General features: G+C 40.2%; 1 protein-coding gene across 2 annotated transcripts in view; it reads right to left on the bottom strand.

The window, feature by feature from the left end:
• adam12b (ADAM metallopeptidase domain 12b) overlaps positions 1 to 16,857 on the bottom strand; it is an 88,789-nt gene that overhangs the window by 49,283 nt on the left and 22,649 nt on the right. For both annotated transcript variants that reach the window (XM_040001406.1, XM_040001407.1), the window contains exons 4-6: positions 4,253 to 4,331; positions 1,462 to 1,538; positions 635 to 818 (exon numbers count right to left, since the gene is read on the bottom strand). In XM_040001406.1, the coding sequence (XP_039857340.1) occupies positions 635 to 818; positions 1,462 to 1,538; positions 4,253 to 4,331 (340 nt within the window). The remainder of the gene's footprint in view (positions 1 to 634; positions 819 to 1,461; positions 1,539 to 4,252; positions 4,332 to 16,857) is intronic.

Here is a 16,857-nt window from a genome sequence, read left to right as displayed (position 1 = left end):
ACTTAAAAGACTTAAGATGAACCTTTAAAAACTGCAACAGCTAAAAAAAGGTATTTACATTCTTGCCAAGAGATAGATGAGAAGATAACACTTAAACGTCTGTTCACTAAATATAAAGATATAACCTGGTATCTATCCTGGTATCTGGTTTTAGCCTGCAGGCTAAAACACTGCAAATCAGGCTTTGTCCCAGCTGATATTCAGAACTATTTCCTTTAAAAAAAACAAAAACAAAGATGAGATAATCTATCTAATTAAGTACTGTATATAGGCAAGTTTCACTTCCTAAGTCAGACAGAGTTCTTAATGCTTGGAAATAGGGGCAGATGGATGCTGCACCTGCTCAATGCAAAGCACTGGCCAAACCTTCTGCATGAGCCCTTGACTCTGTCCTCCCAACGCTGATAAAATGAGTGTCAAACCCAAGGCAACACCCTGAGGGAACTCATCCAGACAAGAATGCTTGCCAATATACTCATCTTGGTCAAACGCCCATTTATCTTTGATCAGTTCAATGATAGGCCTAACCTTCAGACTCGCTTAATGGTGAAAAACTGCAAACCAATAATGTAGCACTTAGTCGCTTTATCCAGTGACACTGTGATAAAAAAGAAAAACCCAGTAATAATCTCACCCTTGTGTGGAAGGACTTGAAGGGGCTTTCAATGTGGTTTTCAACTGAGGACGTGTTGAAGCTGTGGCCGCATGTTCCGGGGGTCAGTCTGAGCTCTTCCACTCGGTAAATGAAGTGAACTCCGGTGTCATCGCCAGACACAGGCTCGATGATAAATGTCTTGTTTTCAAGTGCGATGAAGCCTCTGCGGAGACAACAGGATAAGTCGGAAAACAAAACCTCAAAGCATGACCAGTCTCTCAAATGCAGAGTTTGATTAAATGGGCTCTCTCTAATGGAATACATAACTGGGGCGGCTCTTTTCCTGCAATCCCACTTTTACTAAAACCAGATGTTGTTTTGTTTGAGAAAAGGACTTTTTTTTTAAAGACTCACATCTTTTAATGTCAGATCAGAAATATATACCACACATTAATAACCCAAACAAATCTAAGTGGTCCTTATGGGGAAACTTAACATTTTCTGTTCCCAAAATGCTTCCTTGCTGTTGGATTAAGCAGAACAGATGAAAATGTGCATGCCTAATACTTCAGTTTAAATACAACTTTGGATTGTGGTTCATTTTGTAGCAACAGCAAGATTATAATTACTGCCCAAATGAGTCCAGACATTTACTGGATCCCACCGTGAGTAAAGACAATGAGGTGTGACATTTCACCAATTCCTACGAGTCACACCAACTCACTGACAGCACGCTTAAGGGCTTAAGAGAGATGGGCTGCTGTGCTGAGCGACTTAAATAAATATAAACATTGGAGTGGCAAATAGCACTTAAAGGGCAGTGTAGTGATGCTGCTTGAATGCAAAATGATGCCTGAGATTCTTACCGAAGGCCTGAGCAGGCACTGAGGGTAACGTCAGAGCTGGGATGCGCCTGCACTTCCCCGTGGTAGTAGCAGTGATTCTAAAAGAAAGTTTTTTTTGTTACATGCTAGAAATAAGAAACACTTTTAAAGAAACAAAGTGTGATATAAAATGTGTCATGCTAAAAAAAGCAGAAGAAGAAAGCAGCTTGTCACATTCCTCTCGCTGTACTGAAGCTCTTACCTGACTTCAAAAGAGCAATACAGTACAAAAGACACTGGGACTATGCTGATGCTGTCCCAACTCGTGTTCATTTAAATTAGCATACTCTGAAGAAATCTGTCTACACTCCCTCTCTATAAAAACAGGCCATTTAAAATTAATGCAACTTATAAAGTTGAAGAGAAAGCAGAAAAAATTGGCACGCATGGGAGGTGACAGTAACATGGTAATTGTTCGCCTTTCGTTAATCCATCAGACTGCTCTAGTGGAAGGAAATGGGGACATTTAAGGCCTCTCAGAAACAGTGAAAACGCTGTTGTCTGACCACAAGGAGAACAGAGGAAATGACTCTCATTAAGAGGGAATACAGACCTCCATTTACTGTCTAGTAGCACTCAAGCCCTTTTAAATCAACTGTCATTCCCCACTACACTGACCATTTCTCATTCCCTGTACTGAACTCCAGTAGGAAGAAATCTGGGGTGGGATTTTTACAAAAAGATGAAGTGAAGAAACTCCCATTTAACAAGTTCACTACAAGGTAATGAACTGGTAATGGATTTGAGAATCATTAGATTAAGGATAAAAATAGAACAGCTATAAAGGCTCTGTGCTCAGGCTGTGTTTGACCTAGCAAGGTTCACCTTTTGCAAAGGATAACATCAGGTACAGTTAGTGACTGTCTCTGTGTCTCTGACGTTTTTACAGCAGCTAAATGTTGAGTGATTAATACCCAAATAAAAATACAGAACAGATAATACGGTCATATGAAAAACAAAGTTTTCACCTTAAGCTTTAATTTGTATCATATTTCATATATCCAGGATTTTTTTGGCAACTTATTCCTTAAAACTGTATTACGTCATTTATTTAAGTTTTTGGGGAAAACAATGACACTGATGATGCAGATATCTAAAAACTGATGCATTAAATACAATATGCTGGGCATTTAGAGGTTAAAAACATGGAATAACATCCTTTGGACACCTGAAACCAAAGTGGAGATGTTTTCTTACGGTGTTTGGTGAAAACCAAACACGGCGTATCAACACAAACACCCCATAGCAGCTGGCAAACAATGGTGGATGGGTGATGATTTGAGCTTTTTCTTTCCAGCCACATGACCTGTGCGCTTTGCAGTCGCTGAGTTTAGCATGAATTCCTCTGTATACCAAAGTGTTCTAGAGTCAAACGTGAGACCATTTGTCTGACAGCTAAAGCTTTGAAAGTGGGTCATGCAACAGGGCAGTGATCCCAAGCAGTGCAGCAAAGCTACAACAGAATGTCTGAAAAAGATAAGAATCAATGTGTTGCAATGGTCAATGTGCAGACCTCAACCGGACCTGAAATGCTGGGGCAGGACCTTAAGTGTGCTGTGCATAAACCAATACCCACGAACCTCAATGAACTGAAGCAAGACTGTAAAGAAGAGTTATTGCTGGTTCTACAAGCCTTTGAATCATTGGTGTACTTATTTATTCACAGTGCTACATAAATCCCTGTGAAAACTTTCTTTTTCACATGACTGTAAATCACAGTCAACCTCTTGGTATCTAAGTTATTCATTTCCTTAAAGTTGTTAGCTGACATGCACTGCATTGTTCCAAATTGAGTTAGGTATTCTAACCAAAGACAGACAAGAACTGAATAATGTTTTGTTAAGCAGCATGAAATAATGACCCACTGCTAAGCTGCTTAAGGAGTCAATTTACATCCTAAATTAGAGGTCAGGTCAGGTTTAGGTGTGGGCTTGCATGCTAGAAGAGTAGCAAATGTTTTTAAATCATTTGCATATGAAAAATATATAGAAATGCAGGTTCAGTACAGCACATTCATTGCCACTGAATCGGGTTAACACTTGTTCAGCAGGTACTGAAGGTCTCCAGTCTGTTAGAATTCTTCTTACATCCACCAATGAAGGATTAAATGATAAAAATTTAAACTGTGGGGAAACTGGCTAAAAAGTGTCCCCAGTGTCCACGATCCACCTAGGCAGCAAAAAGGGCAAGAGGCTGTGAACTATGTTAAAAACAAAATAAAACAGCTTTTTTTTTTATAAAGGATCAGTTGTGCTATTTTTTCCCCCTGAGCCACATAAACTGATTTCAACCATCCATGTGTCACACTAAAAAGCCTTGAGAAGTACTTTCTCCGTTTCCAAAGACTAGCGAGCACTTCGCCTCGCACAGCTAGCATGAACACAGCATAAAACAAGCAGTCAAGAATAAACCATCTGCTAAAAGGGGATTCCATAATAAAATCCTGATGGCAATGTTGGCTGAAAAACTACCAGCATGAAACACAGCTTATCATCAAGTAGGCCACGGGATAGAGTGTGTTCACCAACAGTGGGAGGCTTTCAAATACAAACTCGACCACATGGAAGCAATTAAAAAAAAAAAAAAACGACAACGAAACTCTCATTTCTGTCCTAGATTTGATTTTAAATGAGTAAAGCTGATTCTCTGGAAAAAGAAAAAACTCGTCTGTCTTTGTGAGTTTTTAAAGGGTCACTTTTTACAACGTGACTGTGCAGCATCGCTGAACATCAACTTGACCATAAATGTCAAAAGCACTCCAACGCTGCCCTACCGTGAAGTTGTGAGCACCGGTGACTGCACTTCCATCCTCCCGGTAATGTGTCTCGGTGTAATGGCTGGCAAAAAGACCCCTAAGAAGAGAACATGACAAGAGCATAAAAAACCCATTTATTTACTCATCGATTAGAAAAAAGAAGACTTTGTTTTCAGACTACCGAGAGGACTTGACCCTCAGTTGACTTTATATGTAGATTGCTTGTCAGGATTTGGGGGATGATGTGGATGAAACACTTAGCAGTCCGAGGCGGGGAGAGACTTGATTTTCTGTAAATTTATTATGTGATTCATAAGTGAATCCACTGGCATTCAGCATGAACAAGTTGAACCAAATGCTGATGTCATTTCTCAGCATGCGTGAGTGTGTATCTGTGCATATCTTTTCAACTGTGTGTCACTTGTGTGTGTGTGTGAGAGAGAGAGAGAGAGAGAGTGGGTGTGCTTTCCTCTACAGGCCATGAACAGATGGACATGGAGAGACCCACCCTGAGCATTGGCAAAGGAGCAGCAGGAACACCCATTTTTTTGCAGCTGTATACTCAGATTGACATCAGGCAGGATGATCTCAGGATGTGTGTGTGTTAGAGTGCATTAGAAGAAGAGAGGGAGGTGGAAATACCCAGAAAACCAACAATACGTTTTGCAAGTCTGACGTGTATTATCCTAAAGGTGATTATATGGCAAAAAAGTAACAGAGGAGACTTAAAAACTAGATCACACACATACCCCACAGTGCTGTGCCAGCTCACGCAAATCGCATGTACCACAAACCAGAATTAGATGAGACGAGTGGCAACGGTGAGGCATTAAGCCAATAGTGTTTTTTTTTTTCTTCCGTTCTTCAGGTCCATTTAATGTCTTATCTGGATATTTACAGTTAATTATTTTATTACCCGTTTATAGGAAGATCAATCCTCTGTGCCCCGAGCCTGACCACATTTAAACTTCATTAAATACTTATTATCGCTTTAATGTGCCTTATCACGCCATTAGCAAGCTCTAAACCAAATCTGATAAGCCGAGCGGCCAGTAATCACTTTGAAGAGCCCGGTACGTCTCATAAAAATTTGATGACACATCAGAGGATGCTGCATGCTTCTCGGAAAAGCCCAAAATATGTATCTTAATAGTGAACGTTTAACAGTGGCGCTCGGAAACAGCCACAGCACAATTATAGGAAACGAAACGGCTCAGTTTGCCGTAAAGATGGGATTTGTGTCACGTGAGCGGTAATTCCAAGCAAATGCTCTCGTGCTGTATTTTTTTGGGACATGTTGGGAAAGCCAGCTTAGGGGCAGTGTGGCCGCCGGGACTGAGACACACGCTGCGGAAAAGCTGCAGGATTTACATGATGGAATCTCCCTGTAATCAACTTGTTGGCAAGAGTACACAGAGTTTATGAGGCCATGAATGTTTACTGTGCGTTTGCAGAGAATTTCCTCACCGGTTATCTTGCAGCTCAGTTGGTGCGTATCTGTGTATCTTACACTGCTGAAGACCGTTTCATGCTTCTGATTCTCACTGTCGCAGCGCTCTAATGTTGTGTCGTGTATCTGACCCAGTACGCAGAATGCTCATGTTTGTAACTAAAACACAGCTACCTAAGGAAGAAAGTGTACACTTCCATATAATTAAGCAATTTTTACTGGCGCCAACAGCCCACCTCTGTCGTCAATCAATTTTCCATGATTATGCTGCAAAAGACAAAGTGTTGACATTTTTGAATCATGTGGAAAATAAATACATCTTTTACTTGTCCTTATTCCACATGAGAAAAATGACGGCATACTGTGAGGATTGATAATTTATTCCGTAGCTGTTACTGATGAATAAGTTGCAGGATGTTTTATGCTCTGCGGGATGACTCTGTGTCTACACCACTATATTACACCTCCACAAAGAAAAACACATTTTCTTTTTCATTTTCATTCCTGTAATTGTTTAAGTCAATAACCACAGATTCTGTGGTCCTAACTGTGTGTTGCGATTCATTAGACACAGTGTAGTATCTAATTAACAGCCCACTAATGGCCGCCCAGGTTAATTGTGATAAATGACGGGCTGTTTAACAGCACCCCTGGGAGGCAGAAAATAATATTTGTCTTAAAGAATAATCTCCCATCTTACATGCGCCTCCTTAGATTTAATTTAACTTTTCTGAAATAACTGCATGAATTATTGATTGTCTCTAAAAAGCCAGATGAATAGCTTTCCACAGCTGCCTTTTGAGGCTAGAGTGCTGCTCATGCGTGTGATGTTTAAATATAATTAGGAGCATGATTCACTATTTGGAAAGGACCTTCCAGTAAATCTGAATCAAGACTCCCACATATGTTTGCAAGAACGCTCATTGTGTTGCTGAAATAGCCGATCTGGCCTTCAAAATCTGACGTCCCGCGACGTCTCTGATGAACATACAGCACATTTGTGTTTCCATTCCATCTGCTGGCATAAGTGAAACGCTACACTATATCATACACAACAACTGAGGCTGGCAGAGATAGGACTAGCACAATGCAGGGACAATACAGACAAGGACAGCATAAAAACTCATTACGGCAGACCACAGAGGACCCTTCTTCATTTTAGAGGCATAAAACAAACTGGCAGATGTTATTTTCTGCCATATCTGAAATTACAGGAGATAGAACTATTGTTGTCTCTGAATTGAGCAAGTATTTTGATGAGTTTTATTTAAAAAGAACGAATCAAATCAAACAGACAAAGAGTCGCTACAACGGTGTGATCGATGAACCGGAAACTAAATGCATCACTCGCTGTTTACACAGATCGATGTTTATAATAACATCTTTCTCTCTTGATCCAGCCAGTACGACGTTCTGTGCAAGTGCAGAAACTCATTTATATACATGTGACTGTGTCTCATGTAATAATTCACCATTACACAAATCCCCTTGAGCATGGAACCATTTGAGAGCAATGTGGCTCTTCTTGCAGCCTCTCTACTTCCTTTGAAGAGTGCTAACTTCAGTGATTTCTTTTAATCCCCTCTCCCCCACAAGCCTAACCCCTAAGCCTTCCTATAGCTGCTACTTATGGTAGCATATGCTAAACTCCAAAAAGAGCAGACTACTACAGAAGCAGAGGCAGATGAAGACGAGAGAGGAACTAAAGAGGTGTGGCTGACAAGTCTAATTCTATTTCCACATACGGCTGCGTTCCAAATTGATTTACATACAGCTCAGTGTGCCTTCAGCTAAGGCTTGGCCGTGGCTGTGGCTGTGAGTGCACCGGAGTGTACAAGCCAGCAAAACCAGAGAAAACCAGGGAGAGACAGTGGTGAGGGTGGGAGGAGTGAGGGAAGCAAACAAACAAAAAAAAATTCCCTGAACTACATAATTAAAGAAAAGCCTTCCTTTAATCTTCTTTACTGGCTTCATAAAAGAGTCATCGTGTCCATTTTTGCATTACTTTCATCTTTGTTGTCTCACTGAATTTTAAGGTGTCGGGTCAAAATGTTAGGCAGCTACACAGCTGAGGTGGGTGAGGATATCATTAACGTTGGGGGGTACGGAGAAATTTAAAATGACATCTGATGATAGCGGCTGATAAAAATTCGGAAAAATGCCAAACTTATTACATATTCAACTTTGGGGAAGAGGACTGTCTGTTCAGAAATTGATGTGAGCCATGTAATAGCTGTTGAGACATTTCGCACTGAAATAAAAATGACCTAAGATAATGTGTGGGCAACACTTGTGCAGCATTTTAGAGCTGTGTAATAATCTTAGTTTGTGTGTTTCCAGTGTTATTGTTATAATGTTTGCTAACTTTACAGGTGCTGCTTCATGCCTCATTCATCCATTCACACACACACATTCATAAAAGTGCTTTTTCCTAACCTAACATTCACACACTCACACCCTGATGGGGTTCAGTACCTTGTCCTTTCCTTGGAAGAGCCAGGGATTGAACCACCAACCTTCCGATTAGCAGATGACTAATTCAAACAGACAAAGACTCTAAATCCTGAGTCCGAGTCACCCCAATCTAATCTAATTTATAAGGATTCATCACCAGGGAAAAATAAATACCTGTGCCAAACTTTGTGCCAATTCAACAAGCAGCTGTTAGGATATTTTGATGCCAAGAGCTCATTTATATGGATCAATATCCATACAGACTTTAATGACAAACGACCTTATATTTCTTAAAGTTATTAAACTAAAAAGATCCAACCAGCATACGTTGAAACTCTTACCAGCCGGGCAAAGGATTGGGTCTCATAGTAACACTTACAGTACCACCATAAGCGAAACTAAAGAGTCACATTCATGGATGAGCAGACTAAGATTTTCCATTATATATGCTCCAGCAGGCACTGGATGAATATCAAACATGCTGGCTGATGGGGCAGGCCTATTTAAATATTGACTGACCAAAGCAAAGATAGCTCCTTAATGAGTCAAGATCTCTCTTTGCTTAGGAAGAAGTCACAGAGGGAGCAGCTGCTTGACTATTAAAAAAATCCTGCAGCGAGTCCTCAGAGGTCCGCATGATGACACTTTTTCCTAAAAGTGCCCCTGCACATACAAATGATTCAATCTCCGAGTGGCCGTGTCCACAACTTACAAGCAAAGTTGATTTTTCATATCTGAATACTCTTTCATCCTTCTCCGTCGCCAAGATGGTTCAGCTTTCGTTCAGACAGCCCTGTCTGTCTGTCTGTGTCCCTCACCTCAGGCTTCATGGCATTGTGTGCTCAAAGTGGCGCCTAAGGCAACTGAAGTCATCACATCAGTAAAGTAAACCGCAGAGGGAAAAACATTATTCCCTGTGCTTGAAAGCAGAGGAGAGTGATGAATCATGGCAGGGGCACAGTTAGTAAAGGTTGCCACTCTCGCTCTCACACGCTCTAAAAATAACAGAAATCACAGGTAAAAAAACAGAAATATCTCATAATAAACTCTAAGAAACTTTTTCCTGAACATGACACTTCAATTGCCATACAGTTTCTTTCCCGACCGTTTGAGTTGTTACCCGAGAAAACGAGGATTGTAGGCTGCATAAATGAGGAATATCAGACACGAATAAGAGGAAATAATGGTAAAGCTGTCTTATCTGTTTCCCTGGGGAATAAGAGAAGTCTGGGGGGTTGGTGACTGATGGGAAATGGAGAGGCTCTATAAAAAAAATGTCTCTGATCACACAAATTCATACAGATATCCATACTGGATTAACCCCCTCTCCTGATCACTTTAAAGCATGAGTGAAAGGTGATCGTATTACTGTGCAGCAGGTGAGGTTTTTAAGCACTCAGTGATAATGGAGTCACTTTCTTCATTCTGAATAAGCTTCTCCCTCTGAAACCCAGCATGTCCTTTTCAACTCTAAAGGGTTTTATTTTCTTTTATAGCCTGATGAAGGGTAACCTTATCTTTCATGCTTCCGGATATTTCTTCTTTTTAACCACCCATTGCTTTTTTCTTTCTTTTTTCCTTGGCATTGCATTTTTTTACTGCTACGGAGTCTTATGAAATGATAACAGAATTTGGATAAAAATGAAAGGCTGCAGGTGCAAAACAAGGATTAAAACGGCTACGGTGTCAAACCTCAAACCTTTTGATATTTCTAATGAAAGCACACTTCAGTTTGGGTGGGAAACATTGCAATTTCTGCTGAAGCTATATCACTGTTATTATTTTTCCTCGCTTGTGAACATAACGCCAAGCACCAGAGCTAACAGGCACAGCAGGGCTGTTAAAGAATGAACTGTTTCACTGCTGCTGGCCCACACGTTCGGAATTTTTAATACCAAAAAATAATTCCCACACTAAACATAATTTTCCTCATAACTGTACAAAGAGCATGATGTCATACTCTCCCTGCTCCCATTAAAGGGGGAATACATTTTCAAATCAGTGTGAGGGGAAAAGTGCTCATCTACAGCACAGCAAGAGTGATCCCTGTGCACAATTTCAGGGCAGTCCTCTAACTTCTCTCTGGCTATGGTTTGCTGCTAAAGTGCAGGCCCGACCTGTCCATCTTGTGCAAAATTAGCCTCTGGTGTTTGCATCTTCTCTACATATCGCGCCACTGAGGCTGTTTGTTGTAATTAATGCACCGAGTTCACGCAGCTAAACATTAGACTGCTTGTGAAATGTGCGGCTAAAGGAGCTCATGAATTCTTTATAACCCTAACAAAGGAGTACAGATTATTTCTGGGCACGAGATGATGATGGCACAAACTCAAAATGCTTGGAGGCAAGCTCTGTGCCACCAATGTGCAGCGAGCCATAAACACTTTATATCGTAAGATGTTAGCAAAATATGCTTTCAGTGGAAGAGCATATAGAGATTACATGTTAAAAATCCATTCTTAACATCCTTGTGACCAGAGGATTTGAAGTGTTTTGTGCATTTAGGGGAAAAAAAGTAATAACTTTATAATGTTATTTTCATTCCACTATTTTTCATTCTGCTTTTATTTTTCCTGCTTATCCAGGTCTATGATTCGGGGGGTATCAGTCTAGGCAGAAATGCTCAGACCTCCCGCTCCACAGCCAGCTCTTGCCAGCAGAGCAATATAATCTCTCCGGCGTATCATGGGTCTATACTGGGATCATACCCCAGTTGCCTGAAACACCTCATCCAGAACGTATGCTAGTCATATCCCCCCAATTGGCTCCTTTCAGTGTTGAGGAATGGCAGCTCTAATCTAAGCTCCTCCTGAATGACTTTGTTTCTCTCTCTATCTCTAAGAGAAATCCCCAGACAGCCTCCTGAGCAAGTTCAGTTGCCCTAGTTTAAGTCACTACTCACACTCTGTGGCAATAGTTGAGTGTAGAAATGTAGATTGACCACTGGATGGACTTGTACAGCATCTACATTAGTGCACACCCCAAACTCTTCTACTTAGCGCAGCAAGTCACTCCCAACCCAGAGAGAACTCTCCACCCTTTTCTAACTGAGAACCCAGAATACAAGCTGGAGACCATCTGTCAATGAAGCCGACAAAACTACATCATCTGGAAAAGGAAAGACAAGATGCTGAGACCACAGACACCCTCCGCCTCTTGGCTGCACCTAGAAAATTCTGTCCATAAAGGATGTGAAAAGAAACGGTGAAGAAAGGAAACCCTGGAGTGGTACACTCAGTGGGAAGGGCTCTGACTTATTGCCAACAATGCCAAGCTATTTTTCACTGAAGAGCTCCATAACAATGGACCCATACTACTGAAGCACCACCCAAAGGACACCTCAAGAGACACAGACTTCTCCATGTCCAAAAAAGACCAGTAGGTTGGTTGGGAAAGAGCTGGTGTACTTACTTCAGCTTTCTATAGTTAGTGTGTGCCATTTTCTATAAGAAAAGAGAGCAGGGAGTAAAACAGTGAAAGCAGAAATGTGTCAAATATATCTTACAAAACTTTATGTGAGCATTATCATTCAAATAGATGAGGGATAGTAGAAAAAAAACCCCTAAATAACATCAAAAAATGTAAATAAAAAATGTCTGAATATCTGATAACTGATGACTCAAAATCTCATATTGTAAATCATGTCTTCAGCATTTGTCCCAACAAAACACCAAAAAGCCTTCTTCAACATTCCCTCTGGATAGTGAAGCTAATAATATAGATAATTGATGTACATGTACAGAAGCTCGCAATCTCCATTAAAAGTTGTGAAAATAAAATGTTCTGAACTCTCTCTGGAAATACTTTTTGTATTCCTGCCCAGAACGGCGATGAACTCTTCGTTTACTGCTTCAATATTCCCATCCATAACAAACTACAAACTGGAACTAATGAGAGAGTAGGGATCTTCAAGGGAGGTGGCCTATTATTATTCATTGAAAAAGAGTAAACAAATGCATAAATGTTAATGTCAGAGGGTTCCTATCTGTCCAATTAATCTATGGTGGTTCCCCTGGGCAGCCTCATTGTTCAGCCATACTTTTTTGCCTTCAGGGGAAATTTGCAATTAAGAGCTGAGCACAAAAGACATTAAAGATGTCTTTCATTTTTCCCCTCCCTTTGATTTCTGTCTTCTTCAGCCATTTCTTTCGTAAAAAAAAAGAAGAAGAAATAACTGGTGCATATCATCATCAGCTCCTGCTCTCCCACAATCACATTCATCCATCACATCTGGCACTTTTCCTCCTTTCTTAAATCTAAAAGTTGAGAGGAAGAAAACTTTAAACTATAAGCTGCAAGGGGCACGTGTGGTGCATTAGGCAACTACTTTATTATAACATGGTCCACTGACTACACATGTCCCAGACCATCATCTCTCCAGTCCCAGACTGCATGAGGCATTCTTCCCCTCCTCTTAAAAAACGTCTCACGTCATTAAACCCACTCTTTACACTTCCACAGATCCTATACTGATTCTCCAATAAGATAATAGCATGCAATCTTTCATTCTCCAGCCCATTACCCTGCAAACATGGTGGAGTTGGTAACTTTCACTTGGCACGGATGTATCAGTTTAACATAAGGATCGGGGTGAACGGTCTGTCACTGACGCTGATGCAGGGTAACATAAGGCGTCATGGTTGCTGGGTATTGAGCAGGAGACGCCAATTATTGTATGGGCTACGGGTGGTAAAACAATGAAGTGCTTTTAACTTAATCACAGCTCCTTTTCTGAGTTTCAGTGGTTCACTGATACCTAGAGTACAGAAAGTGAGAGCAGTTTGGAGCATGCTTGCGTTTTAAATATATTTAATGCACCACGATTCATCACTCACTGACCACAGGGCACAGACGCCATAAAAGTAGCTGTCGCTACAAAAAAACCCAAGCAAGGACGGTAAAAGGATTGAAAAAATATCACTGATCTTATATCACTAAAAAATAAATGTAAAGTAGTAACAAGCTTAAAAGATTAAGCACTGTTTATTAAGTCTTTGGCCATCATCTTCGGTATTTATATGAAACTGTCACATTAAAGAGGCTAAATTAATTGCAGAGATTTGGGAACACAGTGCTAAGATAAACAGGGCAGACTGTTCAGCATTACACAAAAATTCATTCAGCCCAACTGTAAACATAAATATTTTACTTCCATTCATTATTTCATTAAATTAAGTTTTCTAAATTTGATCAGTATTTAAAAAGGCTCGCCAGCATGAAATGTTTGAGAATTAAACTCCCCAAAGAGCTTGGAGAGTCAAACTAAATTTAAAAGCTATCCACTCACTGAACACTGTTAGGTACACTGTGATAGTACTGGGTTAGACCCTCTTCTGCCTTCAGACCTGCCCTAATCCTTTGTGACACAGATTCAATAAGGTGCTGGAAACACTCCTCAGCGATTTTGGCCGGTATTGATTTGATAGCATCACAAAGCTGCTGCAGATGTTTCAGCTGCACGTCATTGATACGAACTTCCTGTTTCACCACATCAAAAAGGTGCTTTATTGGACAGCAACAATACATTGAACTCAGAGACGTGTTCAAGAAAACAGCTGATTTGAGCTTTCTGACTACTGGAAGCAACCATCAGAACACGGCCATAAAGGGACAGACATGTGCAGCAGTAATATACCAATAAACTTGATATCAGGCAGGATGGATCCATGCTTCCATCCTGTTTATTCCAAGTTCTGATTCTACCATCCGAATGTCAAAGCAGAAATCAAGACTCATCAGATCAGGCAATATCCTTCCAATCTTTTGTATGTAGCATAATCTCACTTTCCCGCTCCCACTGTGCTCTACTGCTACTAATGTCCATCTGCTTCAAGGCTCCTTAATGTTGTGGATTCAAAGATGCTCTTCTGCATACCTTGGTTGGTTGATTATACCAATTAGTTGAGTTACTGTAGCATTGCAACAACATATTTTTTTCCCAGTGAACTGCTACTAACTGGATATTTTCCCAGTACATCAGCAGTTTCTGAAAGACCAGCCCACCTGACACCGACAACTACGACAAGTAACATTAAGTTGCTGCCATGTGACAATTAAAGTGTTTTACCTAACAAGGTGGCCAGCAAAGACTCGTTTCTATCAATCTACATGTGTCAACTTCATCTTTTAAGGAGCCCTCTGGTAACTTAAACTAAGCCTGCTGTAACATGGCACAACTCTGAGATGCACACAGTCACACTAATGGACAGACACCTGCAGCAATATGACTGAGTATGTTCCTCATACGTGTTTCTGTGTTCACTTACTTAAAAAAAAAAGAAAAGAAAAACAAGGCAGTTTTGGATTATTCTCTAAACAGTAACAACATGCGCATAAAAAGTGCTTATCTCACAAACTCAGCTTCTTATTTGCAATACGATTAAGACGTGTCAGTGATTAATTTCTGCTATTCCCAATTCAGAAGAGAGGCTGCAGTACATGCTTCTGAAAACAAACAGCACACACACACACACACAGACATGCAAAGCTTACTTTTAATAACAATGTTTGTAAGAAAATGATTTTCAGTAAACCGAAAAGTTTTACTACAAGAAAAATACATCTTAAAATGAATATTGAAATGAATCAGATTATTTGCTTGCATGTAGTTTTTTTTTATTGTTAACAACAACAACAACTTGTGTTTTAACCAATAAAAAATGAGACTCTAGTCTAGTTATTATAAGATATAAACACATTTTAAGAATCATTACTAAGAATCTACATTTAACCAAATAAAACACAATAGTTTTGAAATGCATAAATTCTACACTTAGAAATTTGTATTGTATACACTAGTGTACATACACATTTTAGAAAGGAAGACAATAAACTGAATGGATCTGCAACGTTAATGACAATACCCGCTTAAATTGCTGCACGCCTAGAGCTGAAGCGACATCAGGAATTAAAAAACAACAACTCTATATTCCATATCTTATATTACCTGCAGTGACTGATGGCGTTCTGAGTCTTATTGCTGGCAATAAGCATATCAGATAAACACCCATGAGATTGTAAAACAGCTGCTGAGCTGTTCTGTCTCAGTCCTTATTTCTCATGGGTCTCCTACAATTGACCCATTCTCTATTCCTTGCTGAGATATGGCATAGGATGTGAATCATGCACAAAGCAATGTCTGCTTTGAAAAAGATTTCTCATTAAAGCCTTTACACCAGGCTTTTATGGCTAAGGGATTTTGAAAGGTTGTGTGTGAAACGTTATTATGATATACTCTGCAGGTTGAGTCCCTGGCCTAGAAACTGAAATCCGATGACAAACTGTACACTAATGGCTGCATCCTGCCGTAGACAAATATATGAATGTGCATGATAATGTACAAATCGCACATGCATTTCATTATCTTGAGCAATCTATTGATGTACAGTGAGGTAATGTAATCGCTCATATAGCACACTCTCCAGGACATATTTCCTGCTGATGCAGATAAATGATGCCCAGGATAAATGTGGATATTATGCATCAACATCTGTAGCCCCACTCCACATATCAAAAACTCCAACACAGATAATAGATTTTCTGCTCACCGACACCGAGGCAACAGTTCATTCCACTGATGCCCTACTGAGTATATCACAGAGCGTAATTTAAAACAAAAAAGGTTTGCGAACAAGGCTGCAAATGCATCACCCCTTTGGTCTCATTAGGAGCCTCTTACTCTCTGCAAAGCGCCTCGAAACTAAATAGTGAATTGCTTCACAGGATGCTAAGTGTTCTCCTAACTAGCTCCGTTGACAGGTGACCATTCTCTATTTTCTGTATGGTATGTTTAAAGTTCCACTATATCCCCTTACATAAATGAGAAATTACAATACAAAGAGAGAGAGACCAACACGACCATATTAGTTAAGTGCTATGACAACAACCTCAGCATCCTCTCTGCTGCTGCAGACACCTAAAAATAGGTCTGCAGCAGGAGCAAATAGATGATACCATGTGCTGATAGACTGCATTAGTGCATTAAACTTTTTCAGCGAAAGCCCAATCACAACAATACCTGGAACACATTTTCAAATTATTCACCAACATACCAGACTTCATCTGTTTCAGTCCAGCAACAGTTTTAGGCAGTCGAATTGTAAGATAAGTGCTCTATTCAACAAGTGCAAGCTGCAAAATATGTGTCTACAGTGGGAACTATGTGATTTTCTTTACGCACAGTTAATTATTAATCACACAAATTTAACAAGGTACTGGAAACCTTCCTCAGAGATTTTGTTCCATTTTGAAAGAATAACATGACACAGCACAGATATGTCAGCTGCACATCCATGATTTGACTCTCCTGTTCCAACACATCCTGAAGGTGTACTATTGGATTACGATCTGGTGGCTCTGGGGGCCATCTGACTACAGTGAATGCATTGTCATGCTGAAGAAACCAATTTGAGATCATCTGAGTTTTGTGGCATGGTGTGCTATCCTTCTGAAAGAAGCTATCAGAAGACAGGTACACTGTGCTCTTAAACTAATGAACATGGTCACCAAAAATACTCAGGTAGGCTGTGGTAATTCAGTTGGTACTGAGGGGTTTAAAGTGTGCCAAGAAAATGTCACCCACACCATTACACCACCATCACTAGCCTGATCTGTTGATACAAGGCAAAATGGATTCATGCTTCTGTGTTATTTACGCCAAATTCTGATCCTACCAACCGAATGTGAGATAAAGCAACATTTTTCCAATCTTCTATTTTTT

Source organism: Simochromis diagramma, unplaced genomic scaffold, assembly GCF_900408965.1.
Source record: "Simochromis diagramma unplaced genomic scaffold, fSimDia1.1 OVJJ01000421.1, whole genome shotgun sequence".
In the NCBI taxonomy this organism is placed as follows: Eukaryota; Metazoa; Chordata; class Actinopteri; order Cichliformes; family Cichlidae; genus Simochromis; species Simochromis diagramma.
This window is presented reverse-complemented; position numbering and strand designations above follow the sequence as displayed.